This window comes from Salminus brasiliensis, chromosome 1 (assembly GCF_030463535.1).
Source record: "Salminus brasiliensis chromosome 1, fSalBra1.hap2, whole genome shotgun sequence".
In the NCBI taxonomy this organism is placed as follows: Eukaryota; Metazoa; Chordata; class Actinopteri; order Characiformes; family Bryconidae; genus Salminus; species Salminus brasiliensis.
The window spans coordinates 72,396,738-72,408,895 of record NC_132878.1 but is presented as its reverse complement, the minus strand read 5'-3'; the positions used below and the strand labels follow the sequence as shown (position 1 = coordinate 72,408,895).

Below are 12,158 nucleotides of genomic sequence, written 5' to 3'. Positions count from 1 at the left end.
GATAGTAGAACAGCTTAAGGAAACTAAAAGCCCAACATTGCCATGATGGGTGTATATAAACTTTCAACCAGAACCATACATAATAGTCATTGAAATAAATTGGTCAATAAAGCAAGCTGAATTGAAAAGAAAAATAAATTGAAATGAGCAAGAGAGAGAGAGAGAGAGAAGAGAAAGACAGGTACAAAGAGAGATAGAGTGGGAGAGTGAGAAAAAGAGAAGAGAAAGAGAGGGGGTACAAAGTGGAATAGATAAAGAGTGAGGGGAGAGAGAGAGAAGGAATGAAGACAGAGAGCAAGATAGATAGAGAAAGGGGTACAGAGCGTGATAGAGGGAGAGAGAGACGAAGAGAGAGAGAGAGAGGGAGAGAGAGAGAGAGAGAGAAAGAGAGAGAAGACTTTATTAAAAGCTGATCTACTGCAGTCTGCAGAGGAATTAATTCCTAATGATCTTCTAATAAAAGTGGCCTTTTGCTCAGACAGGAGCGTCGTCTCCTCTCACACTCTGTACAAACTCAGCAATCAGAGGGAGATGTTTTGGGTTTAGCTGAAGTGCAGCTCTCGTCTCAGACAGAAGGCGACAGGGATCAAATCTGATTTGTTCTTTTTTTTCCTAACTGGATCATCTGCGGTCAGACCGCCCTGCCGAATAGGCACGCTCCAGATCAATCAAAATCATGTGTTTGGATTAGGAGTTTTTGGATATTTAATCTCTCACCAAAGCATCAAATATGTGCAAAATATCACATCTGATGACTTGTTTAAAACAGACTGACCCCGGCTGCACTTAGCTCTCGTTGATGCACAGTTTGTGCATCAACGGAAGACCCGGAATGGAGGGACTAACGCCCAGGAAAAAGCTAAAGATGACAGCAGAATGAGAGTTTTTAAGTCACTGTGGAGAAAATAAGCTGCTTTTTCAGTCAATGTAAGAGCATGTCACATTCACTACCATTTATCACTGAGAGAGAGAGAGGTAGAGAGAGAGGGATGACAGATAGATTGAGTGAGTAAGAAAAGTGAGAGAAGGGTGGTTTAAAGGGGACAGAAAGAAAAATAGTGAGTGAGCACATGACAGACTGAGTAAGAGAGGAAGAAGAGGAAAAGAAGAAGAGAGAGGGAAAGAGAAAGGCTGAGAGAGAAAAAGAGAGGAAGAGAGAAATGGGAAATACAAAAGAGGTACAAAAGAAGGAGATAGATAGACAGATGAAGAGATGATGAAAGAGAGACAAAAAGAGGAGAGAAAACGAGAGAGAGGAGAAAGATGGAAGGGGGACGAACGTTGTGCAGGAGTGTTACCCAGGCAACAGCACATCCTGTGTGTTCATCCAGTGTACAGAGGTAAAGAGGGACGCCAATACACCTCAATTCACCACACACACACATACACACAGCATCTCCCACCATACAAACTGACCAGGGCTACAAAATGATGCCTTTATTTCAAGTCAGGGGCCGGTGTGTTTCCTTTATTTTAGCGGATGCTTTGAGATGCCATAGTAACAGTAATGAAGCATGGGTGGTCTTGGAGAGGAAGATAGAATAAAGGATTTACACATAAACATATAAAACCCCCTTATACTATCTCACAGACTGCCTCTCTCTCTTTGCTATCTCTATCTCTATTTTCTACTATCGCCACACATATTACACCACCCATATCTATCTTCCATTAACCCTTGCATTTTCTCTCTTTTCAGTCTGCCCCTGTTGACGGATGCATGGGCAGACTCTGTCTATTAGTGATAATTCAGTCAGTGGGAGTCAAACAGGGCAATCAATATTCAAAACCAAACAAAGTAGACAGAGAGCTGGTAGATTGTGGTCACTGTATGGAAGGTGCGGTCATGACAGAAATACAGTTTCTGCTTTACTGAGAAAAAAATCAAACACAAAGCAATTTTTTTTTTATTCTGCTAATACACTATGACTCTACACTGTTATCCTACACTGTTTCACCACTGACCAGTAACACAATCCACACTGTTATACTACACTTTTTTACCACTGACCAATAACACACTCCACACTGTTATACTACACTGGTATACCACACCAAAATCACACTCCACACTGTTACCGTACAATGTTTCACCACTGACCCATAACTCCACACTGTTACCCTACACTGTTTTACCACTGAACAATAACACATTCCACACTGTTACCCTAAACTGTTTCACCACTGACCCATAACTCCACACTGTTACCCTACACTGTTACACTACATGGTAAAACCCTCACCCATAACACACTCCACACTGTTACACTACACTGTTACACCACTGACCAAAAACATACTCCACACTGTTACACAACTGACATATAACATACTTGTGTTTCTGTGTGTAGTTTTCCATGCTGGCTTTTCTTCTCTGTTTTTAATAGCAGGGTGCTGTGTACAGCAGTATACAAGATGTAAAATGAAATGCTATAAAAGCACCTTCACAGCAAAAAGCATCATAAGCTCACTGCGGTTCATTTCAGCCTTAAGCCAACTGCAGGTCATAAACACCAGCAGCTTAATGGAGGAGTGTGTGTTTAATGGCCGCATGTAAAAGGATTCAGAGAGCCAAAGGTTGAACAGTTTTAGGTCATGTGTGTGTGGGAGTGTGTGTGCACAAGTGATCTAGATAATCATAATACAGATAATATAAGAAGAATAATATCATAGATGGTTACACTAGATCCATTTCCACAGTTACACTACACTCATATCCACGTGTCTTAGAACGTAAAACTGAATTTTCCAACAATGCGAGTTTGGTACATGGAAACGACACACTGTAAACCTCAAACAATGTTATGTTGCCCTTCAAAAGCAAAATCAGGAAATGGAGCTATAAATGGGCCAATTCCAAAACCCCCAAACTGTTATGTTACGTTCTTGACTACGACCTCAAAAAACATAAAACATAAATCCAGCCAAATAGTGAAAGCCTGGAAGTATGGAACATGGAGGAAGGATCACTGTGGGTATCTGTATCAAGGCTGGGGGCGAGCAGCGTGCCACAGGCTTGGTGAGTGAGTGGACATTAATGCTGGGCTAAAAGCTAACCATAGCAGATCCTATTACAATCTCGTCAGCTACACAACAGTTGAAGTGGTGCAATGACTTTTACCACTCCCGGTGAGGTACCCCACCATATGGGGGACTGGGGTTTGATTTTTGGTCTGGGTGACTTTTCTGCACCATACTAATAAGGGTCCTTGGGCAAAACTCCTAACACTGCATTGGCTCACCTAGGTAATGTGAGTAATCTGGATAAGAGCACCAGTATTAGAGCACCAGTTAAATGCCATAAATGTAAGTGTAGCCACACACCTTGCTGACTGGACCTCAGGAGGACTCAGACTGTAACACTATCCAGTAACACTCTGGAATAATTACAGGGCTAAGACAAAACTACTCTACGTTCAATCCAATGGTTTTACTTAGGGATGGGCAATTAATGAATGTCCATGTAGATTATGTCCATAATATATTGTTTCAAATTCTGTTCATACTTAAAAAAAAAATTGGTTAATACTTTCTACACTGTGTATGTTCATGTACTGTTCCCTTATAAACACACTACTGCATGTGTAGTCACGTGAGTCCACCCCGTCCCCCTCGCCAACATAATGGAGAACTCCCCTAACCAACACTGAGCCAACTGAGGAACTCATGCATCTTCTAAAATCATTCATCAATCATAATCAAGGTAAAATGTTACCATTAATCTCATTAAATAATCAAATTAACAAATATTAATTTGAGGTCATATCCCCCAGCACTAGTTTCACTGCACATATTTTCATGGTTACACTTATAAGAAATGCTACGAACACCGCAACCAATATGTCCAACTTCCCAGTGTCTCTCTCACTTCTGAAACAATGCATGCAGTTGTTCTTACGCTCTTGGAAGGTGGTGAATAGGATTTTGAATCGGCTGCGGCGGCTACCCTCGTCAGCCCACATTCGCACCACTCCCAGTGCGGTCAGGAGCATCACGTCACTTGCCACCGTACTGCAGAACTTCACCTTAAGATCCTCCACAGAACTGCTGCCGTCGTACACCGCTACAAAATTACGCTTACACTCGTTAGAGTTCTGCATCTCGTAGTCCAGGAAACGCAGGTAGATCTGCGGGAGACAGAGAGGGAGGAGAGAGAGATTAAGAGAACTAATTGTAGTACATACACTGCCCTTCTGAGGACGTCCTTTTTTGTGCATGTGAAACAAAAACTTTTTCCAATTCCAATTCAAATTTCACCACCATGAAAACAGGCCTGCTGAAAACACTTGTGTCCACATACTTCTGGCAAACTGTGTTCACAGAGCATGACTTACACCTCTTGCAAATAGACATGACTAACAATAACACCTTTTCCCACTACAAACAGTACAGTGATTCTGTCATTTCATTCATGACACCACTGACACTAGATCATGTACAGGTGTACAATTCAGCAGCTCTAGGACTGTATCAAAGTCACCAAAGCTCTTTCATCTCAGCCGCATTACTGGGACTGATATCTCCAATAATGAGACGCCATCAATAAACCTGTCTCACACTTCAAACTGTGCCCCCAAATTAGACATTGCAAAACAAAGCAGATTTAGATCAGTGTTTCTGTCTCTGATCAGTGTGTCTGTAAAAAAACACAAAACACAGCTTCTGCAGGAGTCTCTCCCAACAGACAGATCCAAACATCTGTTTTCTGCTTACTTGAAGGATCCATTCAGCGAACAATCTTTAGTTTCGCGCTGGAGCTGTAAGGCTAATGTAGGTAACAAGTAATGGACTCACATCAAACCCTTATGCCACATTTTTTGCCATGCTTACACTACACCTATTTCTATGGTGATGTAACCCAGTTTCTACTGTTATGCTACCTTTATGTCCATGGTTCAATGGAACCAATTGGCTCAGGTCTAACTGCATGCCTATCTAGTGCCCTGTTTTTAGGTAAGCCATCAACCGCGCACTGTGCAGCTTGATTTATGGCGTGTCAGTGTGTCTTTGCTATCATAACGAGAGAAAAAGTACACCTTGCACGGCTCGAAATGCGCAAAAAGGCAGTTGCTATGTCTTTCAATTATTCATGGGTGTGTTTTGGGCGTAACGTGTAATAAACCAATCAGTGTGTCACTTGCCATTCCCTTGTGCGTTCCATGTGCGTAACAAGCAGGGTGTACGTGTGTCGGGCATGAAATTTACTGCCAAGATAGCAATGAACGTCTGACTGTTGACGTCTGCCTATTTACCTGAACACACCTCATTTCGAGACCACCATGCCCATTCGCCACTGTTGCTATGTACAGACTGTTGGCGGGGTGTAAAATAGCAAGAAGCATCGCAAAGCACCTTGCACATGGTGTAAAATAGGGCCCCTAGAGTTATCCAATACAAACTGTACGAACTCTTGGGGCTATTCTTTGTTAATATAAGTTTGTGATAACACTTTCAGCCCACCAGTGGTCCAAAGACCTTTGATGGGGTTTAATATACTTGCCTAGGTGGTAACAAGATAGGTGTTTGTAATAAAGTAGCCAGTGAGTGGAAGCACAATGGTGGTGTTTATAATAAAATGGATGTAGGTGTACATTAATTCAAACATACTAGCCAATAATCATCAGAATTCCTGTGATAGTTAACACTGAATCATTAACAGTTCTCTCAATGAATGTTTTATGGCTATTTTAATAAATAATTAAGTAATAAATTCAGAAAAAAGAAAAAAACAACAACTTTTGTATCTCTACTACTACTACTACTACTACTACTACTACTATCTGTTATACTACTAAAATCAGCTTAATCACTGCAACTTTGGCAAAGGTGCTTTTGTAGGTAAAGGTTTCTGATAAAGTGGACAGGGAGTGTAAAAGTGTATGAGTGTTTCCCCTCCTCCAGGAAAACACATAAACACATAAAGTGAGAGCAACATCATTGGGTTTGTCCTAGAGATGCTGCACACCCACACGCCGTCAACATTTCTAATGAGCTGAAGGACCCCCGGTGTTCCTGCAGGCCTCCACCATCAGCAGCCTGACACTAAGCAGTGTGGGCGTTGCACAGACACACTCAAATAGAACAAATGACGGTGTGTGAGAACCGCCGGTCTGTTTGGCCGTCCCCTAGGGAGATGGAGTTTAATTAGATTCGGAGATGCCCACTGCTAATTTCCCACATTTGACACTTCGGGGGAGTCTGTGGGCTCCGTGTGGGCATGGGAAAAATGACTTATCCTAGGACTAGTTCAACTAGGGCTACTTTTTGATATCCAGTGCTTATACAACTTACTTTCAAAGCTAGTGGTTGTAGACAAATCAGTAAATAGTGCAGATCTACTTTTACTAACATGGCCTGATTGATAAAATACAAAAAAACAAAACAAAAATACAACATAGTTATATAAATCATTAAGCTGTACAGGTTTCTGTGGTTATTGTACACACAATTTTTGCTGCAACCATTTCCATAGTAATGCAATCCTCACTTCCTCACTTACATTCATTTTCATAGTTACAGTGAACTCATTTCAGTGTGTATGCTATACAAACACCACTCCCATGCTTAATCTTCACCTAATTATTTTGCTACCTTTCACCCATTTTGAGGGTTACACTATGCCCATTTCCACATTCCACTTCTATGGTAGTGTTATATCCATTTTAATGGATACAGTATATTTCCATGGCTGTTACACTCACTTCCATATGCATGCTCCATTAATTTCTATGGCTATGCTACATTTCCATTGATATGTTACACCTATTTTCTTGCATGTTGCCATCAACAACTTAATTTTGTTGCCCCCAAATAATACTAGCTAACATATTGTCTAGCTAACAGGTAGTCTAGCTAACATGGTAGGCTTTATTTAAAAAATATTTTGTTTTTTAATTGTACCAATAATTAATGTTTAGTTTCTACTGTTGGTGATAAATTATTTTATGGTGTTGCAGTTTTATATTGCCCTCCTTGCTTGTGAAACCAAAATGACACAGTTGCAAACAACAGGCCTAACTATGGCCAAAAGCACAAGATTAAATATTCTTTTAGGCAGAGCTTATGATGATTTGATTCCTGCAGTGTAATGAAGTCAATGAATTATACACTGGGAAACAGACTTCATATTCAATTACTCATATTCAATTAACTATTGCTTCATTTCATAAGTTTCATTTATTATCACAGTTAATCAAATTGTGTTTGTCCAGGTTTCACATTAACTGGTAAAGGAGCAGACCGATGCGAGACAGCATTTGATGTTCATTCTGAATCACTGGAAAGGGGTCATTTTACATGCAAACCTTTTGTTTTGACTATAGATGTTGGCTCACATGCATAAAACTGAGCCAAGGTAACTTATAATTGAGTTGATTATAATTATATGATGAGTGAAGTTGATCATAACTGAGCCCTGAGCTAAAACACCAAAACATGACCTCTAGAAATTAAAGGGCAGGTTTATTAAAATAGGCAATAAATACCAATTGTTTACAGACAATGGGCCACATTTATAAAAGTCAGGACTAGTGGCACTGTGTGTGGCATGAAATTTGTGGCATGGAAGTCCTTTTAAGTCACAAGGCAAAGTGTGAGTAAAAGCCAATCAAAGTCCACATGTTAAGGAGAATATGCATATTAGAGATATATGCATATAATAGCTTATAGTTGTTGAAAATGTTAGAATTCTATGGATAAATCCTGTACGGTAAAATACAGTAATATATACACAGCAGAAAAATTTAAGATTTGGTAAACAAACAATATGAACATGAAAAATAGTAATAACTTCTATTTACTTAGCTAATTAGCTGTGTGTGTACTGATGTACTGATATCCTGAAGGACCAGACTTATTCAGGTAGTATTTTTCTGCCGGACAGTGTTCTTTATTCTGTTCAGTGCGGGAAAATTGTTACTATTACACAAACAGTAAAACACACTGGTAGCTATTGTTGAATGTGTTACCACAATGCTATTTGTTCTTAACGTCGCTGATAAATCTGGCAGTGTGTTTTGTAGTGGCCCATTATCACTACAGGCTTCATAATTACATATGAGCAGCACAGTACAAACCCTTGTTTGCTTCACATTCTTTTTGGATGGTGCCAATTTCCATTTATAGTGGCTTTTCCTCTGGTTCTGGTAGCAGTATGACTATATTTGTGTTTTTATGTTACAATATTGGCTCATTATTAAGGGGTTTGACATAGTAAGTCAAAATAATTGTATAAACCTTAAGAAAGTGTAATGGTTTTAAAGCATAATTAATGATTAATCATTTCTTTCCTTGCCATTACACAACAAAACTAACACTATTACTCAACCTACTGCACTGAGAGTAAACAGCTTCCACACATTGCTGCACACTGCACCAAGGCTGGCTTAAAATGAACTTTAAGACAATGTTTTAGAAGGCCCAAGGACCAGAACTTAGCATCGCTCCAGGGCTCGAACACAGCTTTCACACTCAACCAAATGTCCCGAATTCTCTGGGCAAATAGACCAAGGCCCATGAGAATGCTCAAATGTGAAAACACCCTAAACAACAGTATGTTGGACACAGCAATCATCATTACTGAATGGTGTAAACCTCTTTAATGTCTTGATGTTTCTTTTTTGGCAGTAAATGTGTGGATGTGAAAAGTCATTACACTCTCTCAGAGGAATGCTAAAGCAGACTGAGCGGAGGGGCGAATCTAACTGTATGCTTCAGCGGAGCTTAAATGACCAGCAGTCTTTCTTAAGGATGAAAAGAGTCATCGCAACAGGCTGTAAATGCCATGACATAACCCACCCAGTAATCTTACCCTGAAACCCTTATCCCTCTCCCAGTAGAGTCCCAAAAGCTCTGGAGGGATTTCAAATGTTCAAAACCCTGCTCCCTTGTACACTCTGCGATTTGAGGAAACATCTGGTTATCACTTATCATTTGACCATTTTGGTTACCAATCTTTTGAGAACGATCCATGATCTCAAATTTCACCCAGATTCATTTCATAACAAAACTATTCTTTTACATTTAATTTTGGCCCCACACGTTATTAAGCTCCAAAAATAAAGCAATACTTAAGCATTTATGAACAGCATATGCCAGTGTTCACAAGATGACGAGATGTTTTATGAACTGAAACACGAGTAAAACACATTTGGCTTATTTATAACACTGTCATGAAGCATCAGGTAATAAATCTTGCAAGGCAGCCCAATTAAAAACGCAATATATCAGTCACATGGACCAATCTGATGCCCTCAAGCTTAAGTGACAATGTTTTATTTATTTCCTCATATCTAAATGCCAGATATTACTTCATTCCTACCTCTCAACCTCTTAAATTCCTCAGACCAAAGTTTTCATCGCTTTGCATGTAGTTACCGATTAGTAATCCTTAGGGTATAATAAAAGTCACAGAGCATAAGGTGGTTAATAAACACTTTCTATTAAGCTGACTTCTGTGGTTATAAACACAATTAAAATTAAGTCATTAGCCTTATTTACACAGTGTACAGGACAGTTACTGGGTTCAAACGATGGAGAAAACTACATATAGACTACATATAAACTCATTTTAGTTCAAGGGCTTATACGCAATACAAAGCCATTCAGTTCATAAACTTTCAGGACAAAAGTTGTGGACAGCTCTATTAGCCATTATTAGACATGTTGGATGAGCTTTTGTACTTCCAGTCTTGTGACTACTGGCACAAACTTTTCATGAAAACTATGTTATTCTGTGTGTTAAGTGCTAATGTAGATAGACTTCAGGTTATAAATATAATATACTATACCCAAAATATACAAATATAAAACAAATATAGGCACAAGTGTCACATTTTACAATCATATTTAGCTTTTCACTGAAGTTCCAGCCCATATATGTTCTTCCTGAAGTGCACCTGAATAGTGATTTCAGTATTCAAATACTTACACATGGAACAAGTGTACTGATTTGCACAAGCACGTCTCAATTAGCAACATTAGCCTTGTATTTCCTCGCAAAAGTATAGATTCAGACAACAAACATGTCCAGACATGGGTCCCAAACTGTCCCTTTAATTCTAGCAATATTGTCTACCCTGTTCCCTTGTGGATCATTTTAAGTGCCCCCCAACAACTCAGGATTGCAACCCAGGCTTGATTGCTTGAGTACACTCTAATTAGCCTTCTCAGCTACAGTTTTTCAATTAGTAAGCTTTTTCTCCACCGCTGGTTTGGAATACATTATCACTGTGTGCCTGTCGTTACAGCAGCAACCTTTAGGGCTGTGCGTTATCTCTTTTCTTCGCTTGTATGTGTGTGTGAATGTGTGTGTGTGTGTGTCTGTGTGTGTTTGAGGTGCAGCTCACGTCCCCTGCGCTGGCTAATTTGGACTGGGTGCCAGCTGATGGCTAAGGCTCCAGTCAGCTGACAGAAAGCTTCTCTGTATGGTGAAGAATCGGAGCCATTCATGTTTGAAAGGGGTCACTGCAGTCGCGCTAGAGTGTTTGTAAACCCAGTGCATAACTGCAGATTTTTGTGTTTTGTGAAGCACAAAATGTGTGCTGGTGGGCCTTTTGCACCAAGTTTCAACTGCACACATGACACATTTTGTCCCAAAAAACTGCATTACACATTAAACTGAGGTACCATTACAGTATAAATATGTTCCTTAACTAAAGGCATTGAAGACATACCCTTGCGGGTACCAACCCAGTAACAGTTTTGTGCTCTTTTAAGTGTATATTTGTAGGTAGGAAAGGTAAGATAATTATTTTTATAACAATTAAACAAAAGCAATCCCTTGCAGTGACAACTAATCTCTAACTAGATTTCCTGAAGGCAATTCCAGGGCTTGCAAAGCAGAAAAATAAGGACAAACGTGGAAAAATAAAGCTACACACAAACTCATATATGAACGCACAAATCCATTGATTATGAGAGAGAGAAAGATAAACAGACAGATAGACAGATAATTTGAGTTGTAGAGAGGTAGATAGACACATATACATAGAGCTGTAAAGGGCTAGACAGACATACAGACAGACAGAGTTGTAGAGAGATAAGAAAGTAAGACAGACAGAGAGATGTAAAGGGATAGAGGGAAAGACAGACAGACATAGAATTCCAGAGGCATAGAGACAGACAAACAGACAGGCAGAGTGCTGTAGAAGTATAGACATAGAGAGTTGTAGAGGGATAGACAGACAGAGGGTTGTAAAGGGATAGATAGAGGGGGTAGAAGGAGTTGTAGAGGGATAAACAGACAAGGGTGCCAAAAGATGTCTGGGGCACAGACAGACAGGCAGAGGCTCTGGAGACTCCAGTAATACAGTGATATTTAGAGAGTCAGAGAGAGAGGGAGGCCAATGCAAACCTGATGATAATTCCACAGTGGCCCATTAATTAGTCTATGGAAAATATGCCATAGACTTCCTTTAATTTCTTATAATTTATCAAATAAAATGTTTGAATGAAGGTTCTGCGGTAAGCGGCTCTTGAGTTTTTGATACTGGAAGAATAATTAGAATATAATGGATAACAAGTACTTTGCATGCACTGTAATTATGCAATTAATTAACTAACTGTGGTGGCTTGACTGCACCTATAAGCAGATTAGGGCTTCAGCTATCACTCTTACATTCAGCCAGTAAATCAAACAAAGAGGCTGTGGAGTGAACTGTGTATGTTGTTTAACTTTGAAAGCTCACAGGTTGGTAATTGGTTAAGAAATATGAGTGGGTGTGTAGAATGCTGTAGTTTGAACTGTGCTGTGATGTAATTACAGCAGTGCTGCCCCCTGTCTACTGCGCTTACAGTAAACATTCCTATGAGGCCAAAGAAAAACGACAGTGATCTAAAGCCATTTACAGAATTAACTCTGGCAACCTATAACGGGGATTATTCGCGATGTGTGGCAACCCTGCTCCGAAACACAATTAAAGTCTCACGGTGAGAGGCTTTGGGCCGCCCAATCACTTACAGTCCATTTAAATGTATTAATACTCCAGCCAACAGCCTGTCATGTAATCTACTAAATGGCACTGGGGAATCAATAGGGGTCTAGCAAAGAGACTACAGCGTTTAAGCAGGGGAGAGGGGCTGGGTGCAAATTGATCTATCCATGCCTCTGCTCACGAATTAGCTCTTCCGTAGCAACTGCTGCTAGGTTGGGTGTAGTC

General features: G+C 39.9%; 1 protein-coding gene across 6 annotated transcripts in view; it reads right to left on the bottom strand.

Annotated features, from left to right (window-relative positions):
• neto1l (neuropilin (NRP) and tolloid (TLL)-like 1, like) overlaps positions 1-12,158 on the bottom strand; it is a 105,212-nt gene that overhangs the window by 18,172 nt on the left and 74,882 nt on the right. For 5 of the 6 annotated variants that reach the window (XM_072688638.1, XM_072688632.1, XM_072688637.1 and 2 more), the window contains exon 7: positions 3,899-4,127. In XM_072688638.1, coding sequence (XP_072544739.1) covers positions 3,899-4,127 — 229 coding nt within the window. Of the gene's footprint in view, positions 1-3,898; positions 4,128-12,158 lie in introns of those variants that run through there. The other variant, XM_072688645.1, reaches the window with a different exon arrangement.